The 21,773-nt window shown below is 47.0% G+C and overlaps 1 protein-coding gene across 2 annotated transcripts; it reads right to left on the reverse strand.

Annotated features, from left to right (window-relative positions):
- Window positions 1–1,225: 1,225 nt before the first annotated feature.
- LOC118382395 (ganglioside GM2 activator-like) lies at window positions 1,226–8,782 on the reverse strand. 2 transcript variants are annotated; one of them, XM_052516704.1, is made up of 4 exons: window positions 8,322–8,782; window positions 8,064–8,216; window positions 4,238–4,467; window positions 1,226–2,457 (listed from the first exon to the last, which is right to left on the reverse strand). In XM_052516704.1, the coding sequence occupies exons 1-4, from the start codon at window positions 8,421–8,423 to the stop codon at window positions 2,394–2,396; spliced, it is 549 nt and encodes a 182-aa protein (XP_052372664.1). In that variant the 5' UTR covers window positions 8,424–8,782; the 3' UTR covers window positions 1,226–2,393. The 2 variants fall into 2 exon arrangements, with proteins under 2 accessions (XP_052372664.1, XP_035625096.1); XM_035769203.2 differs by having other exon boundaries at window positions 4,285–4,467; window positions 8,322–8,781.
- Between the last annotated feature and the right edge of the window lie 12,991 nt (window positions 8,783–21,773).

Raw genomic sequence — 21,773 nt, forward strand, 5'->3', positions numbered from 1 at the left:
ATCTTCCAGCACCAGGTAGAGGTGATTGAGACACACTGTTTAACAGTTGGCCCTGGATCTTCCAGCACCAGGTAGAGGTGATTGAGACACACTGTTTAACAGTTGGCCCTGGATCTTCCAGCACCAGGTAGAGGTGATTGAGAGACACTGTTTAACAGTTCAATAACAGGCCTGTAAAATATATCTGATTGTTAGCTAGGGGGGTAAATTATTGAACTCTACTGTATCTTGGCCCTGGCTCAATCTGCAGCAGGAGGGTCGAGAGTAGAGAACACACTTTCAGGTTATATGAAAGGGTGTTCTAGGGTTCCCCAGCTAGCTCCAGTCCCAGAGGAGAGTTACTGGGGTGTGCAGGCTTCTGTTCATGCCCATCACTAACACAGCTATCACATAATCAACTGATCATGATCTTCAGTCTGGATCTTTAGTTGAATGAGATGTGTGATTGCGGAGCTGTAAAAAAAGCCTACACGGACAATATCTCTCCAGGACCACTCAGAGCTACAGCAAGCCCTGTTGAGATAGCCTGGCTGAGAGACTAAGACAGAGAGAGACACTACAGAGCACCTGGACATCTGTAAGTGTAAAGTGAATTGAAGTACACCCTGGGCAATCAGGAATGAGGAGAATGTTGTCAATTTGAGAAGAGTCATCTGCACTCTTGACTGAGCAGCATTGTACTAGGAGGACATTGTATCCTTCTGCAGACTGACTAGTCAACACAGACAGATTAGTACCAAGATATCCATAACATAACCCCCCCATTAATTTTTTAAATTTAACCTTAATTTAACTAGGCAAGTCAGTTACGAACAAATTCTTATTTACAATGACGGCCTACCCCGGCAAAACCATAACGACGCTGGGCGCTGCCCTATGGGTCTCACAATCACATCCGGTTGTGATACAGCCTGGAATCGAACCAGGGTCTGTAGTGACACCTCTAGCACTGAGATGCAGTACCTTAGACCGATGTGCCACTCGGGAACCCAAACTAGCACCATAATGTTAAAGTAAGTAATCAAATTACAGTACTTCACACAACTCCACATAATTTGCATGGCATCTTTTCAAGAAACTACCACTGAAGCCAGGAATAAGTCTCAATCTCCCATCAACATTTAACCACTAGCGCCATCCTGTGTCCATCCTGTGAAACTGCAGAAGCACAAATCACAATTGAAAAATACAGTCATGCATTTCAGAAAACAAAGACTAACCAACATATAGGATATTATTTTATTTAAAAAAGGGTTTTACAGTGAAATATTGGCCAGCAATGCTGATTTGTTACAGTTGTAAGCAATGTCATTTCTAAATAATCAAGGTGCAATTTTTCATGTTGATTCCTTAAAAACTTTGATACTTGATTACCATTTCCTTTGAATTTTGATTTCAGAACACTTTAACTGGTTATAGAATGGGGTTAGGCTTTTGGTATTATAAGGAGGGAAATGATTGTCTGTATTAATCCCATTTCCCTTTGAAACATCACACAGTCACACTTGATTCGTAGACCTCAATTCCAGCAGGTCTCCTTAGGCACTTTGAGTATGTCAACAACAAAACACCTTCAGAAAAAAACAGATCAATACACAAATCAACAGGAAGAACAACATATTCCCAGGGGTTCTAAAGTCAAAAGTGTCACCACTAGCAACAGGAAGTAGCATTTACAATCCATAGAACCAAAAACGAATGACACAGTAAGAGTCAGCCAGAAACGACTATGGCACAATAAAAACTCCTAGTCATGTGACCAGCACCTTACCTAGGGTAGAAGCCAGTGAGCAATAGAAGCATACCCACAGACATTCACCCATGACAAGGAATCTAATTAAATTCATTCGGTATACAAAAGACAGTGTAAAACATTGTGAAAAAGAATCAAAACAGGTGACGACAAGTTCATAGCAGTACAGTAGGAACTGGTTGACCTGAAAGTGAGTCGACAATCATATCCTAAACTACAGTAGCAGCTCAGTTACTGCTTGTTTGGTACAGGGCCAGTATCCACAAAGTATCTCAGAGTGCTGATCTAGGATCAGGTCCACCCTCCTATTCATTACGATTGTAAAGGTAAAACTGATCAGTACTCCTACTCAGAGAGAGACTTTGTCTATACAGGCCCCGTTCTCAATTAGCAGTTTGATGAGATAGGAAGAGATGAGAGCAGAAGTTCCCGTGAGAATAAAGAAGACAAAAAGGTTCAGTATCGCAGCTCACTGAATGGCACATTTATGTTCCCTGTAGCCTCCATTTAACTAGAGTGGAAAGAGGAAGTCGTTTATCCATCGTTTAGTTATTAGAGTGGACAGCAAAGGTGATTTTGAGGCAGCCCAGTTCTTTTCCCATAGCTCCCAGTACTCCCTGTACCCTGTAGTGTCCGTTGGTCAGCCAATAGGGTAGGTCAATGTCAGGGAGGTAGAAGTCTGACTCTGGTAGCGTGTACATCCCCTTAGAACAGACAGGAAATAGAGGTTTTAACCAATACACTTTCACTATGTCCCGAATGGCATCCTATTCCCTAGATAGTGCACTACTTTTGACCAAGGCCCATAGGGCTCTTTTCAAGGGTAGTGCACCTTGGTCAAAGTACTGTATATTTAGGAATAGGGTGTCATTTGTGACACAGCCCCAGAGTGAAGCATGTTTTACTGTATAGAAAAGGTATGCACCCTTAGGAGACAGAAAATAGGTCATTTGAGCCCAATAGACATGAATTGAGTAAACAGAAAAAATGATCTTTGAGAAAAACAGAATGAGTTCCGAGCAACAGAACGTTAAGTGCACATGTTCAAAACATTCGGAGAACATTTATTTTTAACTTTGTTGTTGGGCGAGCTGCTGTTCAACAAACACTCTGTTACCAATCATTCACAGTGCTATCAACAGACATTCACCACATTGCACTGAACAGAATACGAAAGAGGGAAGTAGCCTGAGCATTGACCACTAGAGGAACTGGTTCTTTCTTGGGGGTGGGTTCAAAAGGCAACAAACGGAAGAAAATGGACAGACAGGCTTATAGAGGGATTAACAGGACCTGTCCAATAAGAAACGGCCATCATCATTTGTCATTGCAAAACAGTTTCAAATGATTGTGCCCTAATGAATACAACCATAAATGATAGACTCACAGCTTTAAAGGGACAGTGGCAGGGGATGAACTACAGTATAGACTCACAGCTTTAAATGGACAGGGGATGAACTACAGTATAGACTCACAGCTTTAAATGGACAGGGGATGAACTACAGTATAGACTCACAGCTTTAAAGGGACAGTGGCAGGGGATGGACTACAGTATAGACTCACAGCTTTAAAGGGACAGTGGCAGGGATGATGGACTCACAGTTTATGGAGATGAACTCACAGCTTTAAACAGGGACAGTGGAAATGGACAGGGGATGAGCTACAGTATAGACTCACAGCTTTAAATGGGACAGTGGACAGGGGGGGATGAACTATAGACAGTATAGACTCACAGCTTTAAATGGACAGGGGATGATGAACTACAGTATAGACTCAAACTACAGTATAGACTTTAAAGGGACAGGGGGGATGAACTACAGTATAGACTCACAGCTTTAAAGGGACAGGGGGGATGAACTACAGTATAGACTCAAAGCTTTAAAGGGACAGTGGACAGGGGATGAACTACAGTATAGACTCACAGCTTTAAAGGGACAGTGGCAGGGGATGGACTACAGTATAGACTCACAGCTTTAAAGGGACAGTGGACAGGGGATGAACTACAGTATAGACTCACAGCTTTAAAGGGACAGTGGACAGGGGATGAACTACAGTATAGACTCACAGCTTTAAAGGGACAGTGGCAGGGGATGAACTACAGTATAGACTCACAGCTTTAAATGGACAGGGGATGAACTACAGTATAGACTCACAGCTTTAAAGGGACAGTGGCAGGGGATGGACTACAGTATAGACTCACAGCTTTAAAGGGACAGTGGCAGGGGATGGACTACAGTATAGACTCACAGCTTTAAAGGGACAGTGGACAGGGGATGAACTACAGTATAGACTCACAGCTTTAAAGGGACAGTGGACAGGGGATGAACTACAGTATAGACTCACAGCTTTAAAGGGACAGTGGCAGGGGATGGACTACAGTATAGACTCACAGCTTTAAAGGGACAGTGGCAGGGGATGGACTACAGTATAGACTCACAGCTTTAAAGGGACAGTGGCAGGGGATGGACTACAGTATAGACTCACAGCTTTAAAGGGACAGTGGCAGGGGATGAACTACAGTATAGACTCACAGCTTTAAAGGGACAGTGGCAGGGGATGCCGTAGGTGTGTAGAGGTTCAGGACAGTCCTGTCCTGGCGGTATGAGCTGGTTGAGCAGCTCACAGCCGTCTGCGTAGTGGCAGCTCCCGATCTCTTCCACACACGGCACCTTGACCCAGAACCCTGCCACCTCCTTCTCCAGTGTCACGTTCACCTAAGAGGAGAGAAATACAGCACCAGTCAAAGGTTTGGACACACCTACTCATTCAAGGGAATAGAATAATAGTGAAGACATCAAAACTATGAAATAACACATATGGAATCATGTAGTAACCAAAACAAAGTGTTAAACAAATCAAAATATATATTTATATTTGAGATTCTACAAAGTAACCACCCTTTGCCTTGACAGCTTTGCACACTCTTGGCATTCACTCAACCAGCTTCATGAGGTAGTCACCTGGAATGCATTTCAATTAACAGGTGTGCCTTGTTAAAAAGTTAATTTGTGGAATTTCTTTCCTTCTTTATGCATTTGAGCCAATCAGTTGGGTTGTGACAAGGTAGGGGTGGTATACAGAATAAAGCCCTATTTGGTAAGAGACCAAGTCCATATGATGCCAAGAACAGCTCAAATAAGCCAAGAGAAATGACAGTCCATCATTACTTTAAGACATGAAGGTCAGTCAATCTGGAACATTTCAAGAACTTTGAATGTGTCAACAAGTGCAATCGCAAAAACCATCAAGCGCTATGATGAAACTGGCTCTCATGAGGACCGCCACAGGACAGGAAGAACCAGAGTTACCTCTGCTGCAGAGGATAAAGTCATTAGTTACCAGCATCTGAAATCGGCACTTAACAAGGCACACCTGTTAATTGAAATGCATTCCAGGAGACTGCGTGAATCAGGCCTTCATGGTTGAATTGCTGCAAAGAAACCACTACTAAAAGGACACCAATAAGAAGAGACTTGATGGGTCAAGAAACACGAGCAATCGACATTAGACCAGTGGAAATCTGTCCTTTGGTTTGATGTCCAAATGTGAAATTTTTGGTTCCAACCGCCATGTCTTTGTGAGACGCAGAGTAGGTGAACATTGAATCTCCGCATGTGTGTTTCCCACCGTGAAGCATGGAGGAAGAGGTGTGATGGTGCTTTGCTGGTGACACTGTCAGTGATTTATTTAGAATTCAAGACACACTTATCGCTGCAGAATGCTGGTTACGCCATCCCACTTGGGTTGTGCTTAGTGGGATTATGATTTGTTTTTCAACAGGGCAATGATCCAAAACACACCTCCAGGCTGTGTAAGGGCTATTTGACCAAGAAGGAGAGTGATGGAGTGCTGCATCAGATGACTTGACCTCCACAATCACCCGACTTCAACCCAATTGAGATGGTCTGGGATGAGCTGGACCACAGAGTGAAGGAAAAGCAGCCAACAAGTACTCCGTATATGTGGGAACTCCTTCAAGACTGTTGGAAAAGCTTTCCAGGTGACTACCTCATGAAGCTGGTTGAGAGAATTCCAAGAGTGTGCAAAGCTCTCATCCAGGCAAAGGGTGGTTACTTTGAAGAATCTCAAAAATATTTTGATTTGTTTAACACCTTTTTTGGTTACTACATGATTCCATATGTGTTATTTCATAGTTTTGACGTTGTCACTCTTATTCTGCAATGTAGAAATAGTAAAAATAAAGAAAAACCCTTGAATGATTCAGCATGTCCAAACTTTTGACTGTTACTGTATATTTTTATTTATTTTATTTCACCTTTATTTAACCAGGTAGGCAAGTGGAGAACAAGTTCTCATTTACAATTGCGACCTGGCCAAGGTAAAGCAAAGCAGTTTGACACATAAAACAACACAGAGTTACACATGGAGTAAAACAAACAGTCAATATTACAGTAGAAAAACAAGTCTATATACAATGTGAGCAAATGAGGTGAGAAGGGAGGTAAAGGCAAAGAAAGGCCATGGTGGCAAAGTAGATACAATATAGCAAGTAAAACACTGGAATGGTAGATGTGCAGTGGAAGAATATGCAAAGTAGAGAAAAATAATGGGGTGCAAAGGAGCTAAATAAATAAATACAGTAGGGGGAGAGGACCAGTTAACTGGGATGTCTGGATCAACACAGTAGGCTACAGTAACAGTACGCCTATCCACAAAATAGGCCATCACAAGGTTACGTTTACCTATGGACAAAATGCTGTTATAACCTGGGCGGTTCGAGCCCTCAATGCTGATTGGCTGACAGCCGTGGTATATTAGACCATATACCACATGTTAACTGGGATGTTATGAAAAACGAAGTATATGTCAATAAAACAATTTTACAGAAATACCGCCAGGCTTGGTCAAGTTACCTAAGAGGAGAAAATAGGACCAGTACCGGGGTGTTTTGAAAAACGTGTCTAATGTCAGGCTATTCTTGACTTGGACGTTGCACCATAGTTGTTTACAGTAAAGCAGAAACTGTTCTATTCCTCCCTTGCAATGATGTCACCGATGTTAGAGAGAAAAAAATCTGACACTGATCTACGTGATTGATTTCGGGGGAAGAACAGTCAAGTCAGTCTTCTCTGCATTGCATCAACTAAACCAATACAAGTTGGGAACAACAGAATGTCCAGTATGTGAAAGCTGTCAGTTGCAAAAAAATTTTTTTTAAAAACGTACAAAACGCAACAATATTACATTAACGCATTGTTAATCAGAAGATCACCACTCTCAATGCCGTCCCTTCTCTTGTGAACTCTGCATTTTAAGGGTGAGCATTGAATCAGGAAGTCTACTGTATATTATATATCTATTTGGGCCATTAGTGCAGCAGAGCAGGCGTTTATGTGGTGAGCTGCTCACATGAAGCTCAGCCTTGAGTCAGACATACCTCCCCAGCCAAGTTTCTACCTGTTTAACAACACTCTACCCAGAGCCACCCAGAAGAACCCAGAACCACCCAGAAGAACCCAGAGCCACCCAGAAGAACCCAGAGCCACCCAGAAGAACCCAGAGCCACCCAGAAGAACCCAGAGCCAACAATTGACACACACACAGACAAAGTGGAATAGGCTATCACATGGCTGAATAGGCCTACAGACTGATATGGCAAAGTAATAGCTTTCAATTCACTGTTGGTAAGTTTTTCAGGAGGAAGTAGAACTATAGTGTTTCAAACTTGCTTTGATTGTGACCATTTTAATCCAAGAAGAGCCTATTCATTCTATATATTTCCCTAGTGGTTAAGAGCGTTGGGCCAGTAACTGAAAGGTCGCTGGTTCGAATCCCCAAACAAACTAGGTGAAAAATATCTCGATGTGCCCTTGAACAAGGCACTTAACCATAATTGCTCCTGTAAGTCGCTCTGGATAAAAGCATCTGCTAAATGACTTTTATTTGTATAAATATGTATTGTATAGCCACAGGAAGTAGTTTGGGGGCGGGGGTGTTCTTAACTATATAACTACCTTTTTTTGCCCAGTGCTACAGATGTCTATATCTCTGCTTATACAGGACCAGTAAAGGCCCAGTGCACTACATTTGTAAAAAAATTAATATATCAAGAATTTTTGTTATTATTCTGATTATTCAGGGGGTGCTGCAGCACCCTCACTTCCTGTGGCTATGTATATACTGTATGTATATATTGAAGACAGGCAATACCATATGCCTACCTCAAACTAATGGTTGGTTAATTACAAAAACTTTAACAAACAAGTATACTTTATAAGTAATCAAATAGCATTACATATCTAATTTTAGTATTTGAAGAGGAAGCCCTTGGTGCATGCTTCGTACTCACAGCGAGGGGAGCGGCCAGCTCGACGGTTGTGTTCCCGGACGCACTGGCCTTTAGGTCCCCTGGAACTGTGATGGGGTCCGGGGACAGGGTTAGGGTCTTCAGAACCGCTGGGTCGTCTGGCTTACCGCAGTTCTCCCATGAGAACCCAAAGATCTGTGCAAGAATATTGAATAGTCTATGTTACTGTAATAAACATGATGAAATGATAGAGTAGGTTAATGAACAACATTTGAATACAAGTAAAGATATTTCACTCACCTTCACAGTATATGCTGTGCGCGTTTTCTCGAAATCCAAAGCGCAATTCACCTGAATTCCAATGCATAGCATTATCACATTAATAACAATAACATTTTTCATTGTGCTCAACTAATCTACAACTGAACTAGAAATAATTAGGGTTAATTCAAGATAACAACAGAAAGCGCGTAAACTAAGACCGTGCACCGCTAAAACGAATCGAGAATGACTGCGACACAACACGTTGAGACGGTGCAGTAAATATTTGTTTCCATGAAGTTCAGTCTCACTTCCGTGTTTATCAAATCACTCCCGAGGCTCGTGACAGACTTCGCGAGGAGCAGATACTGAGATTTTCCTATTTGTATTTGCGCCTCCTTTATATAAATAAAGGAGATTAAAGACCAAATTCCTATAGAAATAAAGGAGGCGCAAATACAAATGATAAATCTCAATATCTATCTCCTCGCATCCTCTCTCCTCGCCTCCTTCTCAAACCGCATTGGAGGAGAAGGTCAAATTGGGCGGAACCTCTGGCTCTCTCATCCAATGGAGTTTGAGAAGGAGGCGAGGAGAGAGAAGAGAGGACGCGAGGAGTAAGCAAGTGAGATCTTCCCACAGTCAGAAGCATACTTACCGGATGTATTCGTTTTGGTAATCAATTTAATCCCTCACTTGATACCTACAATAAGGAAATTGATCTTTAATTTTTAGATTAACAAATTGTGGTACAGGCTTTTGTGAACAAATCTAGACCATAACCTGTCCCCAATATAGAGAAAGTGCAGATTTTGTGATACCTTCGGCAAGTAGCCACACATAACTGACATCCATTAGTATCCCATCCAAGTTCCAAAACAAGCATTTGGCATTGCAGCTAAACCCATTGGATAGGCTTCATTTGTTGCGAGCCTGAGGCATTGTATTTTGAAGACAACACTCTGAATACCTACACTGGCTTTCTAGCCTATAGTAGTGGACTTGCCCATGGGCCAGTTTATTCTACAGTACTGTTGATCTGCTTCTCTCCACAAGATGGAGATGTTGTCCTAATTTCCTCACCTCTCTGTGAACACCACGACATGGCCTCACCTCTCTGTGAACACCACGACATGGCCTCACCTCTCTGTGAACACCACGACATGGCCTCACCTCTCTGTGAACACCACGACATGGCCTCACCTCTCTGTGAACACCACAGCATGGCCTCACCTCTCTGTGAACACCACGACATGGCCTCACCTCTCTGTGAACACCACGACATGGCCTCACCTCTCTGTGAACACCACGGCATGGCCTCACCTCTCTGTGAACACCACGACATGGCCTCACCTCTCTGTGAACACCACGACATGGCCTCACCTCTCTGTGAACACCACAGCATGGCCTCACCTCTCTGTGAACACCACGACATGGCCTCACCTCTCTGTGAACACCACGACATGGCCTCACCTCTCTGTGAACACCACGACATGGCCTCACCTCTCTGTGAACACCACGGCATGGCCTCACCTCTCTGTGAACACCACGACATGGCCTCACCTCTCTGTGAACACCACGACATGGCCTCACCTCTCTGTGAACACCACAGCATGGCCTCACCTCTCTGTGAACACCACGACATGGCCTCACCTCTCTGTGAACACCATGACATGGCCTCACCTCTCTGTGAACACCACGACATGGCCTCACCTCTCTGTGAACACCACGACATGGCCTCACCTCTCTGTGAACACCACGACATGGCCTCACCTCTCTGTGAACACCACAGCATGGCCTCACCTCTCTGTGAACACCACGACATGGCCTCACCTCTCTGTGAACACCACGACATGGCCTCACCTCTCTGTGAACACCACAGCATGGCCTCACCTCTCTGTGAACACCACGACATGGCCTCACCTCTCTGTGAACACAACGACATGGCCTCACCTCTCTGTGAACACCACAGCATGGCCTCACCTCTCTGTGAACACCACGACATGGCCTCACCTCTCTGTGAACACCACGACATGGCCTCACCTCTCTGTGAACACCACGACATGGCCTCACCTCTCTGTGAACACAACGACATGGCCTCACCTCTCTGTGAACACCACAGCATGGCCTCACCTCTCTGTGAACACCACGACATGGCCTCACCTCTCTGTGAACACCACGACATGGCCTCACCTCTCTGTGAACACCACAGCATGGCCTCACCTCTCTGTGAACACCACGACATGGCCTCACCTCTCTGTGAACACCACGACATGGCCTCACCTCTCTGTGAACACCACGACATGGCCTCACCTCTCTGTGAACACCACAACATGTAGCCTGTACCTAGTCAGTTATGTAGCCTGTACCTAGTCAGTTATGTAGCCTGTACCTAGTCAGTTATGTAGCCTGTACCTAGTCAGTTATGTAGCCTGTACCTAGTCAGTTATGTAGCCTGTACCTAGTCAGTTATGTAGCCTGTACCTAGTCAGTCATATAGCCTGTACCTAGTCAGTCATATAGCCTGTATCTAGTCAGTTATGTAGCCTATACCTAGTCAGTTATGTAGCCTGTACCTAGTCAGTTATGTAGCCTGTACCTAGTCAGTCATATAGCCTGTACCTAGTCAGTCATATAGCCTGTACCTAGTCAGTTATATAGCCTATACCTAGTCAGTTATATAGCCTATACCTAGTCAGTCATATAGCCTGTACCTAGTCAGTTATATAGCCTGTACCTAGTCAGTTATATAGCCTGTACCTAGTCAGTTATATAGCCTGTACCTAGTCAGTTATGTAGCCTGTACCTAGTCAGTCATATAGCCTGTACCTAGTCAGTCATATAGCCTGTGTCTAGTCAGTCATATAGCCTATACCTAGTCAGTTATGTAGCCTGTACCTAGTCAGTCATATAGCCTGTACCTAGTCAGTTTTATAGCCTATAGCTAGTCAGTTATATAGCCTATACCTAGTCAGTTATATAGCCTGTACCTAGTCAGTTATATAGCCTGTACCTAGTCAGTTTTATAGCCTATACCTAGTCAGTCATACAGCCTATAGCTAGTCAGTTATATAGCCTATAGCTAGTCAGTTATATAGCCTATACCTAGTCAGTCATATAGCCTGTACCTAGTCAGTTATATAGCCTATAGCTAGTCAGTTATATAGCCTATAGCTAGTCAGTTATATAGCCTGTACCTAGTCAGTTATATAGCCTATAGCTAGTCAGTTATATAGCCTTACCTAGTCAGTTATATAGCCTATACCTAGTCAGTTATATAGCCTATAGCTAGTCAGTTTTATAGCCTATAGCTAGTCAGTTATATAGCCTATAGCTAGTCAGTCATATAGCCTATAGCTAGTCAGTCATATAGCCTATACCTAGTCAGTTTTATAGCCTATTGCTAGTCAGTTATATAGCCTATAGCTAGTCAGTTATATAGCCTATAGCTAGTCAGTTATATAGCCTATAGCTAGTCAGTTATATAGCCTGTAGCTAGTCAGTTATATAGCCTATAGCTAGTCAGTTATATAGCCTGTACCTAGTCAGTCATATAGACTATACCTAGTCAGTCATATAGCCTATACCTAGTCAGTTATGTAGCCTGTACCTAGTCAGTTATATAGCCTGTACCTAGTCAGTCATATAGACTATACCTAGTCAGTCATATAGCCTATACCTAGTCAGTTATGTAGCCTGTACCTAGTCAGTTATGTAGCCTGTACCTAGTCAGTCATATAGCCTATACCTAGTCAGTTATATAGCCTGTACCTAGTCAGTCATATAGTCTGTACCTAGTCAGTTATATAGCCTGTACCTAGTCAGTTATATAGCCTGTACCTAGTCAGTTATATAGCCTGTACCTAGTCAGTTATATAGCCTGTACCTAGTCAGTTATATAGCCTGTACCTAGTCAGTTATATAGCCTGTACCTAGTCAGTTATATAGCCTATAGCTAGTCAGTCATACAGCCTGTACCTAGTCAGTTATATAGCCTATACCTAGTCAGTTATATAGCCTATAGCTAGTCAGTTATATAGCCTGTACCTAGTCAGTCATATAGCCTATACCTACTCAGTCAGCCTGTGTCTAGTCAGTCATATTGGCTATGTCTAGTCAGTCATATAGCCTATACCTACTCAGTCAGCCTGTGTCTAGTCAGTCATATTGGCTATGTCTAGTCAGTCATATAGCCTATACCTACTCAGTCAGCCTGTGTCTAGTCAGTCATATAGCCTATGACTAGTCAGTCACATAGCCTGTACCTAGTCGTTTATATAGCCTTTGCCTTGTCAGTCAGCCTATGCTCATTAGTCAGGTATATAGCCTGAATTTCATGTGATCTACATGCATTGACAAAGTTATATGATTGTAAAGTTCTACCTTGTGTCCAGGTTAATATGTTGTGGATGTATTACGCTCTTTCAAGCAATGCAGCTCATGCAATCAGCCATTGGATGTATGCAACATTCAGCAAGCTCTACACACTTGCTGATTTAAATGTATTTTGGTGGGACAACTAATAACCACGAAACAGCATAGTGACAGGGCTAGCGGGACAGCTAATAACCATGAGACAGCATAGTGACAGGGCTGGTGGGACAGCTAATAACCATGAGACAGCATAGTGACAGGGCTGGTGGGACAGCTAATAACCCTGAGACAGCATAGTGACAGGGCTAGCGGGACAGCTAATAACCATGAGACAGCATAGTGACAGGGCTGGTGGGACAGCTAATAACCCTGACACAGCATAGTGACAGGGCTGGTGGGACAGCTAATAACCCTGACACAGCATAGTGACAGGGCTGGTGGGACAGCTAATAACCATGAGACAGCATAGTGACAGGGCTGGTGGGACAGCTAATCACCCTGACACAGCATAGTCACAGGGCTGGTGGGACAGCTAATAACCATGAGACAGCATAGTGACAGGGCTGGTGGGACAGCTAATAACCCTGACACAGCATAGTGACAGGGCTGGTGGGACAGCTAATAACCATGAGACAGCATAGTGACAGGGCTGGTGGGACAGCTAATAACCACGAGACAGCATAGTGACAGGGCTAGCAGGACAACTAATAACCATGAGATAGCATAGTGACAGGGCTGGTGGGACAGCTAAGAACCCTGAGACAGCATAGTGACAGGGCTGGTGGGACAACTAATAACCACGAAACAGCATAGTGACAGGGCTAGCGGGACAGCTAATAACCATGAGACAGCATAGTGACAGGGCTGGTGGGACAGCTAATAACCATGAGACAGCATAGTGACAGGGCTGGTGGGACAGCTAATAACCCTGAGACAGGATAGTGACAGGGCTGGTGGGACAGCTAATAACCATGAGACAGCATAGTGACAGGGCTGGTGGGACAGCTAATAACCCTGAGACAGCATAGTGACAGGGCTGGTGGGACAGATAATAACCATGAGACAGCATAGTGACAGGGCTGGTGGGACAGCTAATAACCCTGAGACAGCATAGTGACAGGGCTGGTGGGACAGCTAATAACCATGAGACAGCATAGTGACAGGGCTGGTGGGACAGCTAATAACCCTGAGACAGCATAGTGACAGGGCTGGTGGGACAGCTAATAACCCTGACACAGCATAGTGACAGGGCTGGTGGGACAGCTAATAACCATGAGACAGCATAGTCACAGGGCTGGTGGGACAGCTAATAACCACGAGACAGCATAGTGACAGGGCTAGCAGGACAACTAATAACCATGAGATAGCATAGTGACAGGGCTGGTGGGACAGCTAAGAACCCTGAGACAGCATAGTGACAGGGCTGGTGGGACAACTAATAACCACGAAACAGCATAGTGACAGGGCTAGCGGGACAGCTAATAACCATGAGACAGCATAGTGACAGGGCTGGTGGGACAGCTAATAACCATGAGACAGCATAGTGACAGGGCTGGTGGGACAGCTAATAACCCTGACACAGCATAGTGACAGGGCTGGTGGGACAGCTAATAACCATGAGACAGCATAGTGACAGGGCTGGTGGGACAGCTAATAACCACGAGACAGCATAGTGACAGGGCCAGCAGGACAACTAATAACCATGAGATAGCATAGTGACAGGGCTGGTGGGACAGCTAAGAACCCTGAGACAGCATAGTGACAGGGCTGGTGGGACAACTAATAACCACGAAACAGCATAGTGACAGGGCTAGCGGGACAGCTAATAACCATGAGACAGCATAGTGACAGGGCTGGTGGGACAGCTAATAACCATGAGACAGCATAGTGACAGGGCTGGTGGGACAGCTAATAACCCTGAGACAGCATAGTGACAGGGCTGGTGGGACAGCTAATAACCATGAGACAGCATAGTGACAGGGCTGGTGGGACAGCTAATAACCCTGAGACAGCATAGTGACAGGGCTGGTGGGACAGATAATAACCATGAGACAGCATAGTGACAGGGCTGGTGGGACAGCTAATAACCCTGAGACAGCATAGTGACAGGGCTGGTGGGACAGCTAATAACCATGAGACAGCATAGTGACAGGGCTGGTGGGACAGCTAATAACCCTGAGACAGCATAGTGACAGGGCTGGTGGGACAGCTAATAACCCTGACACAGCATAGTGACAGGGCTGGTGGGACAGCTAATAACCATGAGACAGCATAGTCACAGGGCTGGTGGGACAGCTAATAACCACGAGACAGCATAGTGACAGGGCTAGCAGGACAACTAATAACCATGAGATAGCATAGTGACAGGGCTGGTGGGACAGCTAATAACCCTGAGACAGCATAGTGACAGGGCTAGCGGGACAGCTAATAACCATGAGACAGCATAGTGACAGGGCTGGTGGGACAGCTAATAACCACGAGACAGCATAGTGACAGGGCTAGCAGGACAACTAATAACCATGAGATAGCATAGTGACAGGGCTGGTGGGACAGCTAATAACCCTGAGACAGCATAGTGACAGGGCTAGCGGGACAGCTAATAACCATGAGACAGCATAGTGACAGGGCTGGTGGGACAGCTAATAACCATGAGACAGCATAGTGACAGGGCTGGTGGAACAGCTAATAACCATGAGACAGCATAGTGACAGGGCTGGTGGGACAGCTAATAACCATGAGACAGCATAGTGACAGGGCTGGTGGGACAGCTAATAACCCTAAGACAGCATAGTGACAGGGCTGGTGGGACAGCTAATAACCACGAGACAGCATAGTGACAGGGCTAGCAGGACAACTAATAACCATGAGATAGCATAGTGACAGGGCTAGCGGGACAGCTAATAACCCTGAGACAGCATAGTGACAGGGCTGGCGGGACAGCTAATAACCCTGACACAGCATAGTGACAGGGCTGGTGGGACAGATAATAACCCTGAGACAGCATAGTGACAGGGCTAGCGGGACAACTAATAACCCTGAGACAGCATAGTGACAGGGCTGGTGGGACAGCTAATAACCACGAGACAGCATAGTGACAGGGCTAGCGGGACAGCTAATAACCCTGAGACAGCATAGTGACAGGGCTGGTGGGACAGATAATAACCATGAGACAGCATAGTGACAGGGCTGGTGGGACAGCTAATAACCATGAGACAGCATAGTGACAGGGCTGGTGGGACAGCTAATAACCATGAGACAGCATAGTGACAGGGCTGGTGGGACAGCTAATAACCCTAAGACAGCATAGTGACAGGGCTGGTGGGACAGCTAATAACCACGAGACAGCATAGTGACAGGGCTAGCAGGACAACTAATAACCATGAGATAGCATAGTGACAGGGCTAGCGGGACAGCTAATAACCCTGAGACAGCATAGTGACAGGGCTGGCGGGACAGCTAATAACCCTGACACAGCATAGTGACATGGCTGGTGGGACAGATAATAACCCTGAGACAGCATAGTGACAGGGCTAGCGGGACAACTAATAACCCTGAGACAGCATAGTGACAGGGCTGGTGGGACAGCTAATAACCACGAGACAGCATAGTGACAGGGCTAGCGGGACAGCTAATAACCCTGAGACAGCATAGTGACAGGGCTGGTGGGACAGATAATAACCCTGAGATAGCATAGTGACAGGGCTAGCGGGACAACTAATAACCCTGAGACAGCATAGTGACAGGGCTTGTGGATTGATATAGCTCTGTTCTCTGTTTAGCCTTGAGGTTGACAGTCCTCATCTTGTCATGGGGAAAACTCAGTAAAACACTAAATGACCTGCTGTTAACCGTCATGTCACACTGCCAGTGTGAAAAAGTCCCACTTCAGTCTTCCCTCTGCATGTGTATGTCCAGTATAACTATCAGAGTAGGTCATGTCACTGTCCCGGTCACTGTCCCAGTCACTGTCCCAGTCACTGTCCCAGTCACTGTCCCAGTCACTGTCCCATTGGCTATTCTCATCTTCATGTCCATATGAGTGAAATTACTTTAGCATGTCTAGTTGGAAATGATGTTCCAGCCCTTCAAAAAAAGCCGTAACACCATGTACTAGAGCTGGTAGGGCTGGTAGAGCTGGTAGGGCTGGTAGGGATGGAACACCATGTACTAGGGCTGGTAGGGCTGGTAGAGCTGGTAGGGCTGGTAGGGATGGAACACCATGTACTAGGGCTGGTAGGGCTGGAACACCATGTACTAGGGACTGGTAGGGCTGGAACACCATGTACTAGGGACTGGTAGGGCTGGAACACCATGTACTAGGGGCTGGTAGGGCTGGAACACCATGTACTAGGGGCTGGTAGGGATGGAACACCATGTACTAGGGGCTGGTAGAGCTGGTAGGGCTGGTAGGGCTGGAACACCATGTACTAGGGACTGGTAGGGCTGGAACACCATGTACTAGGGACTGGTAGGGCTGGAACACCATATACTAGTAGCTGGTAGGGATGGAACACTATGTACTAGAGCTGGTAGGGCTGGTAGGGCTGGAACACCATGTACTAGGGGCTGGTAGGGCTGGTAGGGCTGGAACACCATTTACTAGGGGCTGGTAGGGCTGGAACACCATGTACTAGTGGCTGGTAGGGCTGGTAGGGCTGGAACACCATGTACTAGGGGCTGGTAGGGCTGGTAGGTCTGGAACACCATGTATTAGGGCTGGTAGGGCTGGTAGGGCTGGAACACCATGTACTAGGGTTGGTAGGGCTGGTAGGGCTGGAACACCATATACTAGGGCTGGTAGGGCTGGTAGGGCTGGAACACCATGTACTAGGGGCTGGTAGGGCTGGAACACCATGTACTAGGGGCTGGTAGGGCAGGAACACCATGTACTAGAGGCTGGTCCAGTGTAGCTATTCCCCCCGCAAGGCAATCAAACAAGCTAAGCGTCAGTATAGAGACAAAGTAGAATCGCAATTCAACGGCTCAGACACAAGAGGTATGTGGCAGGGTCTACAGTCAATCACGGATTACAAAAAGAAAACCAGCCCAGTCACGGACCAGGATGTCTTGCTCCCAGGCAGACTAAATAACTTTTTTGCCCGCTTTGAGGACAATACAGTGCCACTGACACGGCCCGCAACCAAAACATGCGGACTCTCCTTCACTGCAGCCGAGGTGAGTAAAACATTTAAACGTGTTAAGCCTCGCAAGGCTGCAGGCCCAGACGGCATCCCCAGCCGCGCCCTCAGAGCATGCGCAGACCAGCTGGCTGGTGTGTTTACGGACATATTCAATCAATCCCTATACCAGTCGGCTGTTCCCACATGCTTCAAGAGGGCCACTATTGTTCCTGTTCCCAAGATATCTAAGGTAACTGAGCTAAACGACTACCGCCCCGTAGCACTCACTCCCGTCATCATGAAGTGCTTTGAGACACTAGCCAAGGACCATATCACCTCCACCTTACCTGACACCCTAGACCCACTCCAATTTGCTTACCGCCCAAATAGGTCCACAGACGATGCAATCTCAACCACACTGCACACTGCCCTAACCCATCTGGACAAGAGGAATACCTATGTGAGAATGCTGTTCATCGACTACAGCTCAGCATTTAACACCATAGTACCCTCCAAACTCGTCATCAAGCTCGAGACCCTGGGTCTCGACTCCGCCCTGTGCAACTGGGTACTGGACTTCCTGACGGGCTGCCCCCAGGTGGTGAGGGTAGATAACAACATCTCCACACCGCTGATCCTCAACACTGGGGCCCCACAAGGGTGCGTTCTGAGCCCTCTCCTGTACTCCCTGTTCACCCACGACTGCGTGGCCACGCACGCCTCCAACTCAATCATCAAGTTTGCGGACGACACAACAGTGGTAGGCTTGATTACCAACAACGACGAGACAGCCTACAGGGAGGAGGTGAGGGCCCTCGCAGTGTGGTGTCAGGAAAATAACCTCACACTCAACGTCAACAAAACTAAGGAGATGATTGTGGACTTCAGGAAACAGCAGAGGGAACACCCCCTATACACATTGATGGAACAGTAGTGGAGTAAGTTTTAAGTTCCTCGGCGTACACATCACAGACAAACTGAATTGGTCCACCCACACAGACAGCATCGTGAAGAAGGCGCAGCAGCGCCTCTTCAACCTCAGGAGGCTGAAGAAATTTAGCTTGTCACCAAAAGCACACAAACTTCTACAGATGCACAATCGAGAGCATCCTGTCGGGCTGTATCACCGCCTGGTACGGCAACTGCTCCGGCCACAACCGTAAGGCTCTCCAGAGGGTAGTGAGGTCTGCACAATGCATCACCGGGGGCAAACTTCCTGCCCTCCAGGACACCTACACCTCCCCATGTCACAGGAAGGCTATAAAGATCATCAAGGACAACAACCACCCGAGCCACTGCCTGTTCACCCCACTATCATCCAGAAGGCGTGGTCAGTATAGGTGCATCAAAGCTGGGACCGAGAGACTGACAAACAGCTTCTATCTCAAGGCCATCAGACTGTTAAACAGCCACCACTAACATTGAGTGGCTGCTGCCAACACACCGACTCAACTCCAGCCACTTTAATAATGGGAATTTATGTAAATTTATGTAAAATATATCACTAGCCACTTTAAACAATGCTACTTAATATAATGTTTACATACCCTACATTATTTATCTCATACGTATACGTATATACTGTACTCTACATCATCTACTGCATCTTTTTGTAATACAGGTATCACTAGCCACTTTAAACTATGCCACTTTGTTTACATACTCATCTCATATGTATATACTGTACTCAATACCATCTACTGCATCTTGCCTATGCCGCTCTGTACCATCACTCATTCATATATCTTTATGTACATATTCTTTATCTCTTTACACTTGTGTGTATAAGGTAGTAGTTTTGGAATTGTGAGCTAGATTACTCGTTGGTTATTACTGCATTGTCGGAACTAGAAGCACAAGCATTTCGCTACACTCGCATTAACATCTGCTAACCATGTGTATGTGACAAATAAAATTGGATTTGATTTGATTTGGTAGGGATGGTAGGGCTGGAACACCATGTTCTAGGGGCTGGTAGGGCTGGAACACCATGTACTAGGGGCTGATAGGGCTGGAACACCATGTACTAGGGGCTGATAGGGCTGGAACACCATGTATTAGGGGCTGGTAGGGCTGGTAGGGCTGGTAGGGCTGGTAGGGCTGGAACACCATGTACTAGGGGCTGATAGGGCTGGAACACCATGTATTAGGGGCTGGTAGGGCTGGTAGGGCTGGTAGGGCTTGAATACCATGTACTAGGGGATGGTAGGGCTGGAACACCATGTACTAGGGGCTGGTAGAGCTGGTAGGGCTGGTAGGGCTTGAATACCATGTACTCGGGGCTGGTAGGGCTGTAACACCATGTACTTGGGGCTGGTAGGGCTGGTAGGGCTGTAAAACCATGTACTAGGGGCTGGTAGGGCTGGTACGGCTGGAACACCATGTACTCGGGGCTGGTAGGGCTGGTAGGGCTGGAACACCATGTTCTAGGGGCTGGTAGGGCTGGAACACCATGTACTAGGGGTTGGAAGGGATGGTAGGGATGGAACACCATGTATTTGAGGCCAGTTAGGGCTGGAACACAATGTTCTAGGGGCTGGTAGGGCTTGAACACCATGTTCTAGGGGCTGGTAGGTCGGGGACACCATGTACTAGGGGCTGGTAGGGCTGGAACACCATGTACTAGGGGCTGGTAGGGCTGTTAGGGCTGGAACACCATGTACTAGGGCTGGTAGGACTGGAACAACATGTACTAGGGCTGGTAGGGATGGTAGGGCTGGAACGCCATGTACTAGGGGCTGGTAGGGCTGTAACACCATGTTCTAGGGCTGGTAGGGCTGGAACAGCATTTACCAGGGCTTGTAGGGCTGGTACACCATGTACTAGGGCTGCTAGGGCTGAAACACCATGTACTAGGGGCTGGTAGGGCTGGTGGGGTTGGTAGGGCTGGAAGGGCTGGTGGGGGTGGTAGGGCTGGAACACCATGTTCTAGGGGCTGGTGGGGGTGGTAGGGCTGGAACACCATGTACTAGGGGCTGGTAGGGCTGGTAGGGCTGGAACACCATGTACTAGGGGCTGGTAGGGCTGGTACGGCTGGAACACCATGTTCTAGGGGCTGGTGGGGGTGGTAGGGCTGGAACACCATGTACTAGGGGCTGGTAGGGCTGGAACACCATGTACTAGGGCTGGTAGGGCTGGTAGGGCGGGGACACCATGTACTAGGGGCTGGTTGGGCTGGTAGGGCTGGTAGGGCTGGTAGGGCTGGTAGGCCGGGGACACCATGTACTAGGGCTGGTAGGGTTGGTAGGGCTGGAACACCATGTACTAGGGGCTGGTAGGGCTGGTAGGGCGGGGACACCATGTACTAGGGGCTGATAGGGCTGGTAGGGCTGGGACACCATGTACTAGGGGCTGATAGGGCTGGTAGGGCTGGAACACCATGTACTAGGGGCTGGTAGGGCTGGTAGGGCTGGTAGGGCTGGAACACCATGTTCTAGGGGCTGGTGGTGGTGGTAGGGCTGAAACACCATCTACTTGAGCTGGTAGGACTGGAACACCATGTACTAGGGCTGGTAGGGATGGTAGGGCTGGAACACCATGTACTAGGGCTGGTAGTGCTGGAACACCATGTACTAGGGGCTGGTAGGGCTGTAACACCATGTACTAGCGGCTGGTAGGGCTGGTAGGGCTGGTAGGGCTGGTGGGGTTGGTAGGGCTGGTGGGGCTGGTGGGGCTGGTGGGGCTGGTGGGGCTGGTAGGGCTGGTGGGGCTGGTAGGGCTTGTAGGGCTGGTAGGGCTGGTAGGCTGGTATGGCTGATAGGGCTGGAACACCATGTACTAGGGGCTGGTAGGGCTGGAACACCATGTATTAGGGGCTGGTCGGGCTGGAACACCATGTATTAGGGGCTGGTCGGGCTGGTAGGGCTGGAACACCATGTACTAGGGGCTGGTAGGGCTGGAACACCATGTACTAGGGGCTGGTAGGGCTGGAACACCATGTATTAGGGGCTGGTAGGGCTGGAACACCATGTATTAGGGGCTGGTCGGGCTGGTAGGG

This window comes from Oncorhynchus keta, chromosome 4 (genome assembly GCF_023373465.1).
Source record: "Oncorhynchus keta strain PuntledgeMale-10-30-2019 chromosome 4, Oket_V2, whole genome shotgun sequence".
NCBI lineage: Eukaryota > Metazoa > Chordata > Actinopteri > Salmoniformes > Salmonidae > Oncorhynchus > Oncorhynchus keta.

Excerpts from the sequence above, each read along its gene's own strand:
- LOC118382395 (XM_035769203.2), bottom strand. The coding sequence starts at position 8,423 with ATGAAAAATGTTATTGTTATTAATGTGATAATGCTATGCATTGGAATT. Across the intron at positions 4,468-8,063 it reads AGCTGGCCGCTCCCCTCGCT|GTGAACGTGACACTGGAGAA; the intron begins GTGAGTACGAAG and ends CTCTCCTCTTAG. Across the intron at positions 2,458-4,284 it reads GCCACTGTCCCTTTAAAGCT|GGGATGTACACGCTACCAGA; the intron begins GTGAGTCTATAC and ends GTCTGTTCTAAG.